This window comes from Athene cunicularia (assembly GCF_003259725.1).
Source record: "Athene cunicularia isolate RWA chromosome 10 unlocalized genomic scaffold, athCun1 chr10_part1, whole genome shotgun sequence".
Classification (NCBI taxonomy): Eukaryota; Metazoa; Chordata; class Aves; order Strigiformes; family Strigidae; genus Athene; species Athene cunicularia.
Genome location: NW_020799112.1, coordinates 17,914,417 through 17,931,587, shown reverse-complemented (window position 1 = coordinate 17,931,587; position 17,171 = coordinate 17,914,417). Strand labels below are relative to the sequence as shown.

Here is a 17,171-nt window from a genome sequence, read left to right as displayed (position 1 = left end):
GGGGGGGGGGGGGGGGAAGCTAGAAGTGACTGAAAAAAAGTGCAAAAGTGGCTGAAGTAGGGAATATTTTGTAAATACTGCCCTTATGTTTCTTCTAGTTGTCCATTAATCTCCCAAGCAGCACAAGAGAGCAAGTCTTTTATATCTACTTGCATAATTAGGATTTAACATTTTGGTTACTGATGTTTTTTGAACTGTTGCCTCATTGTAACTGTATGTGGTGTGATTTATGATCCTTATGAAAGTTCTCAACTTCATTAATAATACTCACGTGGAAAGCTACTTCTGCTGAATCAGGACTGCAACTGGATATTGTAGTACCCCGTTGTTTTCTTTAAAGTTAGTTTTAGCAGAATTTATTCAGTTAGCTTTGATAAAATTTTTCTGAAGTTTGGTTTTGAGACAGGTGTTCAGCTGGACAGCAGAGAGTTTATTCAATTCCTGATTGGGGTCAAAAGTGTCTCATGTAATCTTTAGCAAACTGTTCAACTTTGCTCACCAAATGATTGCATATTTGGACCAAATGCAGATTTTTTTTAGTATTTTATCTTATGTAAGGTTGCAGGAACTAGAACAATCCATGACTGCATGGATCAGCAGGAAACCAACATAACTTTGCAGACATTAAAAGTGTTATCACTCAGATTTTGAAAATCTGAAACATTAGTCATATCAGTTTGAACATGGAAAACAGGTATAAACACTTTTAATTTCACTTTTCTAACGGAACATCTACAATAAAAATATTTTTTTTGCACAGATTGTACACTCATTTTTCAATTTTGCTCTCCGACAAAATCTAGAATTGCATTCTTATTATTCTAAGTTTAATGATTGTGCAGCACCTGACAGCTCAATTTGCATTCTGTAAACATTATTTTGCTTTCCCTGTTCAAAAATACATATAGAATATTTTATGTAAGACAGCATTCTTCAGGGCAAAGAGTGATGATCTGGGATTCTGGAATTCTGCTTTCAGTTACCACTTGTTTACCGTGTGGCCAAGGACAGTCAACCCAAATTCAGTCAAGGATTTAGGCTTTCAGATCCACCCCTCCCAATTACTGACATATTAGGAGCTTGGATGTGTGGTTCAATCTGTACCAATTCATTCCTCCATTTTTCCTCTAGCACCAAAAGCTGTAGCAGTGGCTAAGAAGTAGCTCTTGCTGAAAGCAGAAGGACTGGAATCCAGACCTGTGAACAAGAAATATCATCAGCCCAAGTAGCATGGGCTTTGTTTTAATGAGAGACTCGAGACCTTTGCAGTGTTACAGCAAGTGTCAAACTGTCCATTACATAGTGAAGATAAAATGTTCTGGGATATGTTAAGAACTTTAAAAGAGCATGCTTTCTTAGAGGAACAGAGAGCACCCTTCTCAGTCTGCAGACTTCTTTATAAGCCTAGATTACAAAGTCTATATTTACACATACTTTGGCTGGATTTTTTTAGTAAGGTTAATTTAAAAGGCTGCCCAATTGTGTACTGACTGGATCAGCTGGGTGCAGGATTTTGAGTGTTGACCGAGCAACAGCAAGCGCCCAACATTCCTAACGCTACTCAGAATTCACTTTAAGGCCCAGACTTCTTTCAGAACAACTTTAAGGAGTGAGCTATAATGTCTGATGTTTCAGTTACTAAATTAATAAAAAAACATAACCAAACCCTAAGTTCTGGCAAAATATTACAATGAGAAATACATTAAAAGAGCATAGGAATCATATGGGGTAAGTTCTGAGTATTGATGTCAAAGAATGGAGATGATTTTTTTTCTTTTTGTTCCACAGATACAGCAAATCACACAGAGTCATAAATAATATTTCACTGGATGTTATTGTTGACTCATGAACTGCAGGACCGTGACTGGCACGTTGTCCTGTTTTTACAAATGACTTGTTTAATATCAGACACTTCATTTTGCCTTATCAGTTGAAGATCTTTTCTTAGAGCACGAGGCATTACTACATCATTTGCTGCTTACTTTAGAGATGATGAGTTTCTAAAGCACACACAGAGAATCTTACAAGTCTGTCAAGACTGTGGATATACTTGTGTCTGTTTCTATGTTTCCTTTTTTTTTCCCTCTTGAAACAACAGGAATCAAAAAATATTTCATGCATCCCTGAGTTATGTCAGCAGAAAGAATTGCAAGGATTCTAGGAACTTACAGAAACGGTCAAACACCCACATCATATACATTGTATGGCAGATCTTTATATAAAGCACTCTTCAGCTTTGTCAAAATGGCATGCCATTCTTTTTGGAAAAATTTTTGCTGTGATAGTACTCCCAAGTAGCAGAATCTTTTGTTTAGACTATGCAAAATCATGTATGTTGTTCAAGTAATCTCACTCTTAATACTCTTTTTTTCTTCCATACTTTTTGATTACGTAAGTCCTTCCTGAGGAAAAGAAGGCACTTGTCATCCAGTAACCTAATTTATGTCATGTTCTTGGGTTTTGTGCCTTTTCCCCTTTCTTCAATGTGGTTTCCCAAGCAAAGGCTGTTAGACTGAATACATTTTGACATGCACCTAGGTGACTTCAGCAGTCCTTGTTCATCCAAATTGATTGAAGTTAGGAGAGATTACACTAAGTGGTACAGAAAAACTGTCCATAAAAGAATTGAAATCAGTGGAAATTCTTGCCTTCATAGTTCTGAGTCTCTAACACCGTTAGTTTGAAAGCAGGTCCTCCAGTTGATCAGTTGGTGAGATATTTTGCTGAAAGACAGACGTCTTGGATTTTCCCTGTGAGGAGTGTCTGGATTGCCTGCTGAAACTCCTACATCACTGGGGAGTTCTGTCATTCCTCAAACGTTCCTCTAGTACCAGTGCTTGTAAGGGCTTTCTTGATCCCAGAGTACGTGGCTTGCACTATTTGAGCTTCCTTTCTAAATAAAACTAAGCTGCCACTTCTGAATCTTTGCCAGAATTGTGCTGTTGCAGCTCAGCAGCTGTGGCTGTTCATTGATTCGGCGTGGTAGTTGCAGACCTTACGTTCCATGATGTGAATGGGTATTTTTTTCTTTATGAGCATATGGGGAATTTTGATGGACTGGGTCCATTCTTGTTGATACTGGCAGCTGTAGAGTTGACTGTAGTGGTATTAGCTGATTGCCTGGCTAGACTTCTTTACACTTTGGGTCACGCTAGGCTGTGAAATATTTGCTCCATGCTTTAAGGTAGACTTAATAATAATGCTTTATGTAGATATGCATGCGACCCATTAACAGTGATGTGCTTGAAGGTAAGTTAATGTTACACCAGCAGCTCACAGAACATCACTATGTGAGAAGTATATGGGGACACTCAGATCCCAGCCTCCCAAGGCAAGTCACATTGCAAACATATTTCTCTTCCATTCCTTTTTATCTGGCGTAGTCTTTTATAACTCAGTTCATCTGTCTTCCTAAAAAAAAAAAAATCTACTGTGTTTTGTTGCTCCTGTTTGTCTGAGAACTCACTTATGAATCCTTTATTTCACTACTTGTATTAGTGAGATAGGAATGTTCATTATGAATATAAACATGTTGGCAGTACTTTCATGCGTTTAACTTTGTTTGCATGATTCAGAGATCTCTTGGTAGAAAAAGTATGTTTTGCTTCTTGGGAAACAGGCCCTTGAGATTCATGGTGTCCTGTAGGTGGCCTGGGGATATTTTGTTATGCAAACAGATATTTTCTACCTAAATCTGTACTCTAAAAATGAAATGGGGCTCAGGTTTTATTTTTCATGTTTACAAGTTGTATGAATTTTTTAAAATTAGAAAATATTTAAGAAAGATTTTAATGACATTTATCTTAATGTATCCTTAAATGTAACACATTTCTACATATTTTTAAAATCCTTCATATTTTTAAAAAATACAACTCTTTTCGTTTTGTTTTTGTTTTGTTTTTTGCTGCTGGGACAAGATTTGCTATTGGATCCATCAGAAATGCCTAAAGGAAGTTGAGATGTAGGGCATGCCCTTTCTTTACTCAGGAAAGTGTGAGCACAGTCATGAGCTGCCTTTGAAGTACAGGCACATCCTCCAGTTCATACTTTATATTTCTACTTTAAATATCTGGAAATAGAGATCTGTGGTGAAACATTAGGATGTGAATTCCTGCAGCCATGGATGTGGTGTTCTGGAGTTCTGATTCAGCTGTTTGTGATGCGTAATGAATTACAAGATAATCAGCCAATTGTATGCAACACTTCTTTGTCTCCCTACCATTATATAAAAATCTACTCTGCCATAGGTACTGCCAGAATGCTCTTTTAATTTTTGTATCTGTAATATGATTATAATTTTTAATCAGTGTTAATGTCTCACATAAATTCCAAAGGATTATATTACATGTTACAATTATGCTTAAACTTTTAGCAAAAGAGAAAGCTTCACTTTCTTAAATACTTATGCACAAGTGTTGAACTCAGAGATGTTTTGTACCACTCATGTAGCTGTGAGAACAATGAGTATCTGATTTTTAGGGTGCAGCTTCTTGCACTCCTTAATTTTTATTAAATACCAGTAGGACCCAATTCAGCTGCTTGATTAATTTTTTCAAAAACCCCCAGTTCTCTCTGTTGCTGTCAGAAATATTTTTTTTTACTGTTTCCCCAAGTGCTTTGGAGAAATCCGTGCTATTACTAGCTGAAAGTTTAGTTGAAGAAAAGGTTATAAAATACTCCATGTAAAGGTGATGACCCTTTGAGCTTGAGACTGTGAGGTGCTGAGCATTCCGGTCTTGATCCAGCAAAGCACTTAAGCACCTACTGAAGTATGAACTTAAATGATTTGCTGGAGGTAAGCCAGAGTATTTGCAAGACTGAAACAGGGCACTTTGTAATAGACCCTTTACTTATTTGGGGGGGGACACAAAATAAGTCTTTTTTCTTTCAAATATATCAGAGCAAGAATATTTTGTTTTCTTTGAAAATACAATTTACTGAGGCAACTAAAGAGTTCTTGTGATTGTTTAGTGCTTTAACCTCTAAAATAAGAGGTTTGGATTTTCTCCAAAGCATTAGGATAGTATGAGCTGTGTCAATATAATTAAAAGAACAGCTTCAATTACTGGTACACTTTGATAATTTGACTCTTTTCCTCATGGGTGTATTTTTTTAAGGAGCCCGAGAAAAATAATTTTTTAGGTATATATTACCCATTTTCATCTGCAGATGATTTTTGACTGTGAATGTCTCTGACAGCCTTGTCTCGGGACATTGTTGATGTGAGAGGAGGGACCTGAAGAGACTGCCATTCTCATACCTGGTTGGTTTCAGAATTCCCTGCAGTTGTTCCAGGGGCCAAGTGCTCTGTTTCCTCGGCCTTTTGTTTAGAGCTGTGTTTGAAAAGGTGCATCTTAGTTTAGTTTCTCAGTGTGGGACACGTCCTCTGAGCATTCAGACCTTCAGTAGATCACTAGAAATCAGGCACAGGCGTGTCTATAAACCATCCGTTCATTTTGCATGCTCACCTAGTCAATAAAGCAGAATATTTTATTCTAATTTTTTTTTAAATAATATTTTTCTGTCACAATGGCAAACTGTGCAGATGGCTCTGCCACTGTGTACCCCTTTATGTTGTTAAAGATGTGCTAAGATGCCAGACATTAAGTAAGCTGCCTTTTAGGTTCAAGTTCTTGGTAGTCTGCAGTACGTGAACTAGTAGTAACCTTTTTGAGTGTGGGAATTGGCAATGTAGGTGAAAAACAGCAATTGGAAAAGAGGAAAACCAGGTAATATACATAGCATTGTAGTAAAACTTTAAAGCACACAACAGGGAACTGTGGGTATTTGAAGATAAACTACTTTTGATCTAAAAGAAAGGCTGGCATCTTGATTCTCTAATCTGATCGAGCATTCTGGAAAAGGTCGAAAAAGAAAATCGCTCTCTGCCCTCAGGAGGTTGAACGCTGCAAGGGAATTCTACTTTAGTCAGAAGATATCTTTCTAGCCATCTTATTCTTCCCATTGTTTATGATAGGCTTTAATAAGATTCTTCAGAAAGCTATTTAGTATTGTCACGTTGCATTAAAACCTCAATGCATGATCATTTAATGCCAAATGAAACAATTAATGTGGCTGCAGGGCAATAACTGGAAGTTTTAAAGATTTATTAAGAGAAGCATAACTAGTATACATTACTGTACCGGAATGTAGTGTTTTGTACTAAGTACTATAGTTAAAGACAAATCAATGTATTTGTGCAGTTTGGCCCAGTTATATGTTTCTGTGGGAAATGTAGCCATATAGTTAGATTATTTCCTGGCTTTCTGTGTGTTAACTTTGGGATGAATCTGCTGGTTTTCCCAGTTGATTGCTTACTTCCTTTTTAGAGAGAGGGAAATACATTTAAAATCTTTTCATAGCTTTGGCTTTTTTGTTAAAAGATTTTTTTTTTTTTTTCCCTGAAAATCTAGGTTTTGCCTCACGGGTTTGACAGTGTGCATATTTATGACAAATGTGGAATTTTTCCATCCCATTAAAGTTTCAACAGATAATTTCGTCAGATACTCCTTCAGAACAAAATAAATGATGTTACTTGGTGAAGAGTTATTAAAAGCTCTTAAGTCTTTAATAGAATATGATACCTTTCATTCAGTCATTAAATAGTATTTGATGATTTCTTGGCTTGTTATGTATAAGGGAGTTTTTCTGGTCAGTTAAGGACTTCTTCAGCTCCATTTTTTTTCAACAGTAGCTGAATAACAACAAAAAATCCTGTGATGGTTCAATCCCAGTTAATGACTCTTGCAAAAGAAAGGCAAAAGAAGTGAAACAGAAGGTCAGAGCATGTGTGCAAGTATTGGCTGGCAAGAATCCTATTGACATGTATTATAAAATACCCAGTGGATATATAAAAAATAGGGTAATTGTTTTGAGACTTGTATCAGCTCTCTGTTGATATGGGATATTTTTGGCAGTTTCTCATGTTCCATAACCTTTAGTGAAATCTGAAAGAGTACTGTAATCTAGTAGATACGATATAGAAAACATTAGTAAAAGACAGCATTTTTCTGAAGCTTGTTTTTATAATCCATATGATGGAGAAATGTACTATTCCTCTGCAATAAAAAGGATAAATCTTAACATACTTAAAAGTACTGAGAAATTACATGAATGCTTGAGGCTTTTTAGTTTAGAGTTTAAGGGAGCCATAGATTTTAGTTTAAACTGTAGGCAGTTCGTGTGCTGTGTTCATGCTTCATTACAACAGAACAGATCAAAAGAAAATGACATTATCTCAAAGAAATTAGAGTAACAAAGAGCTAGCATGAGAACAAGATCTCAATATTAGGCTCACAGGAAAATTGTTTTCTCAGAGAATTTATTGGTATATAAATTTCTTATCAGATAAATAATCTTTTAAGACTGTCTAACAAAATAGGAATTTGCATTTTGAACAGTAGCTGGATATACAGAACTTAAATACAAATCACAATATCTAGAGGGGTTTCTTTCAAAACCTCTTTGGGTTTTTTTTCCAGATTTGTCTTCCTAGAAGTTTCCACATAAGCCCACCAGAGACTTTTAGATTGTCTGTAATACAACATCATATTTAATTTTTCAATATTAAAAAGAATAGTAGGATCTAGGAAGGAGTTACAAGCAATGAACATTTGTGTACAAACTGCAGTATTTATTCAGGCAAGAAGTTCTTCTATTATATAAAGCATTTATTATATATATATATATATATATATATATATATATATTATATATTATATATAAAGCATCTATTATATAAAGTAAAAGGTAGTTTGCTACTGTATATAACTACAAATGAGAGGTGATAATGCAATGGCTGATTGGTAAGTATTTTCATGTTTTTATTTAGTTGTGTTTTTTTTTTTCTCCCCGCTAACACTAATATGTCAAGTGTGATGGAGGGAGTTGCGCAGACACCTGAGAGGAAGAAATCTTTCTCATTTCACAGCTATTCTCTGGGTGTAAATTTTGATCCAGAAGAAACCTAATTAACTCCACCAGAAATATTACTAATGAATGGCTTTACTTTCTGACCTGACAGTGGAATAGTAAGGTAGTGGTGGTCCCCATGGCAGGAACTGAGTTTTTTCAGAGCCCCAAATTCTAGCTCAGGCCCTGTCTAGTGAAAAGGTGCTGAATCCATTGCTCCCAGCTTCTGAATTTGGAGATGAAAGATTCTTCCTGTACAAGTAATTCCAGGCTCCCATGGAGTACATGCCTTGTGTGATGTTTCTCCTTTGATTAGCTGACTCGTAAAAACCGATAGATATTGCCACCTAATTACACAGCCCCACAGTTGGGCATGCTTCTATTTAAGTTCAAAGCATATTACAGCTTGATATAATGCATGTAAATGATACTCAGCAAATAGTTGGAGAACTAAAACTCAGCAGCTGTCTCCTTTGTGCATCCATTTTCAATAATTAATTGAGTATCCTGTGACTTTTAATTGGGAGAGTGGTGATGCTGGTTTTACAACTCCTACATTCAGTATGAGCAGAACAAAAGATTTGGTGGTCCTTAAATATGCAAATAGTAAAGCTGATCCAATGTTATACCTGTATGAAATAAGCTGTAGTGGTGTAAAAGGTAATGATAACCATTAGAACTTTATATCAGTTTTTACTGTCAGGAGCACAAACAGTACAGCTTACAGACTTTAAGGAATCATTCTTTACAGTATCTCTCTGAACACCAAGGGAGTCTCCTTTTTCAAAGAAAATTAGAGCTCAGAGTAGATATCATAGAAGTGTCTCCTTGAGCTAGAAACTGCAGTATCATTAATGTTTGCATAGAACTGGGAAAGCATGTGAACAACCTTTTTCTCATGGTCAGTACTTTTGCTCCCTAGATGTAGGGGTGTGTTAGGTTGTTTTCAGCGTCTGTATGAAACGGTGTCTGCAGATCCTGCGGCTGGCTCTGCGGAGTTGCATTCACGTGTTACTGTAAATATGGCATTAGAACTGGGCGTCAGGTAGGTCGGAAGGGCCCTTCAGACAGCATCTTCTGTAGCTTCCCACTCCAAGCAGGTCCTGTTAGAGCAGTTGAACTTACGTTCAACTTGCTTTCCACCAGTACCACAGGTGTTGCTCTGCAGAGCTGTTTCGTAGCCAGTTGGCCTCCAGCCTGGACTGTTGCATGGGGAGATTCCATTGCAGGTGCAGGACTTTGTGTTTGAGCTTCATGAACTTTCTGTCAGCCCATTTTTTTCTAGCCTGTCAAGGCCCTTATGAGGAGCAGCCCCACCATCTGGTGTCTCAACTGCTCCCCCAAGCTGATGTCTTACAGACTCTCAGGGAGCGTACTCTATCCAATCATTCAAGTTGTTAATTAAACTACTCCATTATTCTCTGCAAATTGCAGATGTAGAATGTCTCTCTGCAAGCTGGTGCAGGGAAGTCTCAGTTGTTCTGTGACCTTCTGGATTTAACTTAGAGGCTTTCCTTACTCCCTGCTGCTTCACCAAGTCCAGTGATCAGCTTGAAAAGAATGAATCAGTGCTGCTGCAAATAGTTTATCCCTCTGTGAGTAGCATCAAATTTTATCCATCCAAAACACAGTGAAGAGTTTTGCAACGTTTCAGAAGGGAAACCAAAACTAAACATGGGGAGCAGCGTGTGAGCGGTTGTGCAAAGAGAGTGGGCAGGCTGCAGCCTGGTGCTGAGGCACGTGTGGGTCGGCACTGGGAGTGGTGCAGCCTCACCAGCCAAGTGCAAACGCCTGGATCAGCAGCTGCAGTCCTGGCAAAACCAGCAACAACTCAGTAAACTTAAGTTTCAGACTGTTATTCGAGGGAGGTGTGTGTGACTGTGTATGGCCATCAGTAAGCCAGGGAGAACTAAGGGATGTCAATGGATAAATAGAGTATGCCCCGAGACATTTACTGAAAACATACCAACTTCCAGTGTACCTGATGAGAAATTGCATTTTTCAGACTATCTTTGTTATCCTTCTAATGAGCCACTGGAGTTGTTTTTTTCTCTCTGGCATTACTGTTAGCATGTGAACTTTATATACATCTATTTATGCTTCTTGTTATAAATTTCAGATCTATTCTCTCTTAAGTGTGGGACATTTCATTATTTTAGACATTTGGGGCAGTGATTTATTACTAATTATGCTTTCACAGTTGAGCAATCGTGTTACTTCATTGCATTTATTCTTTGCCAACATATAGCTGTCTCATTACAAATAATCCATTTATGGGTTGCTACTGAATGTGGATTTTGCAACTTCAGCCTGAGAAGGCTAATTTCCTCCACTGCACTCTGCCTTTGAAAAGGGATCACCATGAGAGGTTTCAGGAAACCACAGATCTGTTCATTGCCTGCTGGAAAACATGTGTGAGACTGTGGAAAATGGCATTGATTATTTTAGGAATTAACATTGCACAGAAAAGAGACAAAAACTGCCAGTGTAAAGAAGCTGCACAATTGCTGATAAGCTGCTTTTCCTGCAGCCTTTTCAGGCATCTTTCTCCATCAGTGCTGAAGGACTCCTCAGAGGTACCTGCAGAGACCTGGGCAGTGTCCCCCTCCGTGCATGGCCTCAGGTTGCTTCTCAGCTGTGACGTCTTACAGCAGCAAGTTGATGACCCACAGGAACTCACTGGTTCTTGGGCTTCACCATCTGTTTTATCTGCTTTTGTGCTTGTTCTGTCAGTGCTCTGGAAGAGAAATAACCTTGACGTGGGCTGCTTGGCATATTAAGCATAAAGACTGCGAGTCCTACTGCAAAGCCAATAGAGCTAATGAGCAGTATGGCTCTCTTTGAACTCACATTTTTCCCCTCAAGCAGGTCTGTGCTTTTGGCTTGGTGGTAGCTGTGATGTTGATGCAAGGTCAGCCACTACTGAGCTCCCAGCTCTGCTTCGTCAGCTCCTCGCTGCTTTTTGGCAAGGCAGCGTGCTCCCTCCACACCTGTGCAGTGCAGGCTGTGACCGAGAAGAGGGAACCATTGCACGACAAAGAGCCGTGACCCATTTTCAGATTATGCAAGTCTCCAAGGCCCTTTTGATTCAGTGAGATTAATTCCCTTTTAGAATGTGCCGAGGATGAACAAAATGCTTTACTGGGGGCAGGTTTGGGGAAGGCAGGCAGTCAGTGAGCTAGGCTTGGATTTTGCATTACTGTGTTACAAATTCAATAGTACAAGTCAATTAAAACAGAGAAATGTGTAGTATTTCTGCAGGAATTTATATTTAAAATTTGTTGAATATGTGCTAAAACACTTCTGTCATAGTGGAGTGATGCTTTCACAGGCTGTTTCACACTGGGTGAGGGTCTGGCGCTCTTTTTGTGATGCAGGTACCATGCACTGGAAGAAGCAGATAGCTTGATTCTGCTTGAGTGCTTATTCCTAGACATGGATTACCCAGTGAGGACCAAACTCAGATCTGACAGCCTGGAATTTTTACACAGAAGTTGAATAACATTTCAGCCGTCTTAAGAGCATATACTGAAATCTTCTATTTAAAACTGGTGCTTTGAGTTTTTGAAGAATGCATGGCATTTTTGTTTTCAGCATCATAAAGATGCTCCGTCACACAGGTGGGTCACAGCGCAGCATTTTTCACAAGTCTGTTCCTTCCACAGAACTGCACACAACTCCCAGCAGCAGGAATGGGAGTTGTATTCCTGAACCTAATGGCATACAAGGCCAGAGGCACTTAGAAGCACAGGGATGGAGAGATGTGCTTGAAAAGGGTTGCTGTGGATTTACGTGCAGCCAGATTCTGGTCCCTGTGCTTGGAAGTCTGCAGTGTAGGTCGTGCCTTTAGAGTACAAACTGTTTAAGCACAAGAAAGCATTTTTTGTTTGCCTGTTGTGAATTCGTCTCAGGTATCTTTGTCTCTCTTGAAAGGAGTGCTCCACTTCCAAGAATAAGGTTACTCTTCTCTTGCACAGTTGCCTCAAATGATTGCTGCATATTTTCTAATCTGGAGTGAATTCCTGTGACTCTCAGAGATATTTATTCTGTAATTAAATAATCATGCCATTTTTTTCTTAATTTTTTTACAGTTGTTCAGTGAAAAAATAAGTGGCGCAGAAGGAACAAAGTTAGATGAAGAATTTCAAGAGATGGAAAGGGTAAGGAAACTGTATTTTTCAAAATGAAGCTGTTGCAGAATCACAACTATTTCATGTTTCAAGTATTAGAATGGTATTGTAGATTTACCTGTGGGGGAAACTCCACCTGCGCTTCCAAACAGAAACATAGAAGTGCAGATTTATCCTTGAGCCTTGTCAGGACAGCCAGAGAAAAAGACATCTACAAAGGCTGTCTGAGGAGAGGGAGCAGCTTCCACGGACACCTCTCGACACGGAAGAGAAACTCCTCCAAGAGTGGTGCAGAGCATCAGGAGGGGCCTTTCTCCTCTTGTCTGTGTGAGAGAGAAATCTTCAGTGTTTAGTGAGTCTTTGTAGATATCACAAAACCTTCCCGTCTGATATTATTCACGATAAAAATCTAACTACTAGGGTCGAATTTTCTCTTGATACAGAATTATATTTCTTAGTTGAAATCCACGTTCAGAAATCTACATGAATTGTTGTGGAAATGCAGGTGTTTGCTATCCATTTATTGCTTGTGTTGCAAATTAAACAATGTTACTGCCAATTTTTGCTTTTTCACCTTTTATGTGCCTTTTTTTTTTTTATTGCCTTGTCTTTCTGTGTATTTTTTAATGTTCATAGTAGATCTAGGTCACAGCTTTTATTGTTGGCAGATTGAGGAAAAAAGTCTTGCATGAGTTGTTGTTTGTTTTGTTGTTTTTTTTTTTCCCAGCATGCATGTTTGAATTTATGATCTAAACAGGTTTCTAGGTTTCAGTTTCTTTGGCTACAGAATAATTATTTCCTTTCTCTGCATTACAAGGAGAAAAATAATGTGCAGGCCCTCAGGGAGGGAAAGGGAAACAAACCAGAAATGTGATTTTTATAGCATTTTAGAAACTATTAAATGGGAAGACAGTGCAAACTACTGTTTTAAATGGCTCTGACCCCAAGATGTGTTCAGTCTTTTTCACCTGTGGAGAAAAGCAGTCTCAGTAACAACTGTTGGGCTGGCAGGAAAGTTATAGTCTAGAATGTCTAAGCAGTAGTCAAGACTGATGGGCTGGAAAGGCAAGTCCACATTTTTCTATAAACCTTCTCTCCTTTGCAGTACTACCTGCCAATTAATATGTTTTTGGTAAAATCCTGTCATAACTATGTCATGGCTCTTTATTTTAAGCTAGAATATTTGCTTTACTTTAAATAAAATTTCATAGTCAGCTAGAATAGTATATTATGTGCAATAAAATTCTAAACTTTCTAGTTTATCTAAGTATTTTACTTAATGTAGTAATGGATTTGCTTTTTGCTAACTGTGTTACTTTTCTTTTGCAGAAAATTGATGTTACTAATAAAGCTGTAACGGAACTTCTGTCCAAATCCACAGAGTATCTTCAGCCAAATCCAGGTAGGATAGGAACAGTAGGTGTTGAGTTTTGCTGAACGTTGTCTTCTTACTTGGAAATTCATCCCAAGTAAATAAAAGCTAATTAGGTCATCATTATGAGGCTTCTGGGCATCCTAGAGAACATTACCTGTGTGTGCAATGAACAACTGTAAAGTTTCTATGTGGTATGATCCGGGCTGCGTTCAATTTGCAGCACACGGTGTGTCAGGTTACTGGGCATGTGTAGGCTGTGCATGCATGACATGTCTTGGACAGCTTGGGCCTGTAGTACAGCACATGTAGTCTTATTTTTGCTAGATTTCCTGGAGTGGGATATGGATCCCTAAAGTGAAGAGAACACTATTTTTATTTTTATTTTTTTAGCAGAGATATAAAAGCTGTTGAATTTAACTCATAAGCTGCTGTCATCAGAGGTACAGATGGTTATGTAACCATGGGGAAGAGTGTAACCATGTAACAGGTTACAGGAAGATGTAACCATGGGGAAGAGTGCTGTTACATGCTTACATGGTATTTGAATGAGGTTTTGCATTTTTTGGACACTGATAGGTCTCGGTGGATTTGGGATCGTCAGTTGATAGAGGTTTTTCAAATGATGTTCTAAGAAATAAGAAAGGAGACACATTCACATTTGCAGTCAGTCACAAAGTTTTATCTGTTATGACCTTGAATCATTGTCATAAGTGCAAGATAACAATAAATTAATTTATTCTGCAGGATGGCCTGGTACATATAAATGTCTACTGTCATGATTATTAAAAAAAAAAAAAGTGAGTGTGTGTGGAAATTCTGTAAAGTTCTCACAAGCAAGAGAGGGAGAGAGAGAGAGTGCATGAAATTGGCTTTGGCTGTGCTTGTATCTGTTCTGCGTTTGCTTTCTGCAATATTTCTAATCAAGAAGTTCACAAGTAGCAATATTTGAAGGAATGTGAGTATTGGTGAATATCCACAGAAGATAATAAGCATTTCCACTATATATCTGCCTGAAGAAATGATGCTTATGGCAATAAAAAACAGTTTCATATGACCCATATTGTTGAATGAAATCTTATTTTAACTTCTGACTAAAGTACTGACAACAAAAAATTTATGGATCTATAGACCAGCTTAATGACTTGCTTCATTATGTTCCTTATTAAATAATTTATTGCTGTAAATATATTAGTTTAAAAAGTGTTTCCATAACTTTTTTTTTTTTTTTAATGTCCTTCTTAGCATACAGAGCCAAGCTGGGAATGCTGAACACTATGTCAAAGATCAGAGGACAAGTTAAAACCACAGGCTATCCCCAGACAGAGGGACTCCTGGGAGACTGCATGATACGGTATGGCAGAGAGCTTGGCGATGATTCTATGTTTGGTGAGTTTGTGTATCTCCTCTGCGAATATTTCAGCATTAAATTCTTTGCAGAATATTTCTCAGTGACATAACCTATGTAAATAGCTCCTGCAGGTAAGAGGGGAAGTTAAGTACAATGGTCAGGGGGTGATTGATACCATTAACAAAACACGAGGCCTCTGTATGTTCGTCCATCTCTGTTGCAGGTGGATTTGATAACACTATTGCTGATGCGGCCTGATGATTTGTATTACCATAACCATTTTAGTTTCTAATTTGCCAAACCTAAATAATTCAGGGTGATTCTAAGACTCACTGTATTTTTTTTAATCTTTAATAAAAATGGTTAATCTGTATTTGAGAAGTAAACTAAGGGAAAAATTTATCATAGAAAAAAATGAACAGTAGCTTTGGGTGATTTTGGCATTTTTGGGGTTTTTTTTATAATGATCTGGTATTTCTGTGCTTTGGCGCAGTGCATTTTAAATACGCATTTTCTCATTTTCTTGAAATGTAGCATGGCTTGGCCATGCTACAGTTCTTTAGTAAATCAAATCTTGCCTATTTCCTCTCAAGATATGCTGGTACTTCACAGCCATAATCTTGATAGAGGCCTTGCTTGCTGAGCATGCATAGTGTGTGGGCTTGACTGGAATGAATTTGAAGCATCGTCACAGGGCTACTCGGTGGGTGCTTTTTGATATGGCTGGGATTGAGAGAATCGGGGAGAAATACATGAGAAAAGGAGAATCCTGGTTTGGGGAAAGAGGGGGGGAATAGGGCTAGGAGAGAGCGGTATGAGCTAGGACTGTGTGCAGAAGCCAGCACAGAACTGGCTGGCTTGGTTATGTACTGTTCTTATCTGCAGTTTTACACACAGGGGTTGTCTTGAAATAGTAACAGCTGTGTAGATCTAGGGACCTGGAGTCCAAGCAGGTGCTGCACAGGGAAAGGTGCTGCTGATAGCCAAAGGCTCACTTGTTCTCCTCATGAAGAGTGAAGTGGCACAACTCATCTGCGAGCTGGATGTATTTGTGTCTTTGCAAAAGCAACGAGGATACGAAATAAAACTAGTAAAGGGGAAAGAGCACTTCAAACACTATTCTGCCTGCTGATACTTAACGTGCTTAATAAAGTATACAGCTATGTTAAATAGGTGGTTTTAAAGAAGGAGCAACAATTTTGACTAAAAGAAAGCATGCTGTGTGCAAGTAAGCTGTAAAACATGATTTTGTGATTAAAAAGTTCCTCACTTTGTGTATATTTAATAATACCAGTAAAGTCGTACAAATCAATCAGCTTGGTTTGCAGTTCTCTAAGTGGAGGAGGTTTGTAACCTATGCAAATACAGTAGGGAAAATAGTATTTTTTCCCTGATGCCCTTCAGAAAAAAAAAAAAAAAAAAGCAGCATACTTTGGAGCAAAAATTTACGAGTTCTAGTTTTCTGTAGGGAACAAACAATTGCATAGTCTGCATTATTTTTTCACTCTTCTGAGGCCTGCAGCAGATATGAAGATACCTTTTTGAAATAGTTGTTTCGTGAGACAAATCTTCTGGTTTTGCATATATTGAGATATAAGTAGCCTGTTCTTTACCATAGGCCTTGCACTACTGGATGCTGGTGAGAGCATGAAGCAAATGGCAGAGGTGAAGGACTCGCTTGATATTAACGTCAAACAAAATTTTATTGATCCTCTACAGTTATTGCAGGACAAGGATTTAAAAGAGATTGGGGTAAGTTTTCCAGGGTAAAGCTTCACTTATCAATAATCAGAGTCAGTCAGACTCTAGTTCCCTGAGATATTTTTTTCTTGAAAGCAAAATGGTAAATAAATAAATTTCACTGCATTTGTCTCTCTAGCAAAATAATGATGAAATCTGCTTAAAATTAATACCTGGCTATTTCTCACTTGTCTAACTTACTCAATTTTCTATATTGCTTGTACATATAGTACAAGAAGGATAGTGAAGAAAATTGTATTCTTGTTTTCTGCTATTTTACTTTAACTGACATCTTTATTAATTCTTATGAACATGTGAGTGGGCTGTGATTTACTGTGACTGATTATCCTGTCTTGCTGTCTTTGTCAGTCTAAAGCTGTTTATAATGAGGGATGAGTATAACTGTTGAAAAAGGCTATTTCAGGGCAATCGCAGAGTGATCTGAAGAGTGCCATGAAATGTTGAAGTGTCGTATGCCACTACATGAAAAATAGAGGAGGCCAAGGAACAAATTTTTAACCTTTAGAGTTAAGTTTTTCAGTGCTTTTGTTTACACTGTGCAATTCAAAGAAAGCCAGGCAGTCTCTGTCTGAGTCTGTTGATTCCAATAGACTTGGGTAATAAGCAAGTTAAAACCCTGATGAAATGCAGAAATGAAAGTTATTTG

The 17,171-nt window shown here is 37.9% G+C and overlaps 1 protein-coding gene across 1 annotated transcript in view; it reads left to right on the top strand.

The window, feature by feature from the left end:
- The window catches only part of SH3GL3 (SH3 domain containing GRB2 like 3, endophilin A3), a 54,021-nt gene that overhangs the window by 25,118 nt on the left and 11,732 nt on the right, over nt 1-17,171 (top strand). The window contains exons 2-5 of the mRNA XM_026856441.1: nt 12,003-12,071; nt 13,371-13,443; nt 14,659-14,802; nt 16,383-16,516. Of these exons, the coding sequence (XP_026712242.1) occupies nt 12,003-12,071; nt 13,371-13,443; nt 14,659-14,802; nt 16,383-16,516 (420 nt within the window). The remainder of the gene's footprint in view (nt 1-12,002; nt 12,072-13,370; nt 13,444-14,658; nt 14,803-16,382; nt 16,517-17,171) is intronic.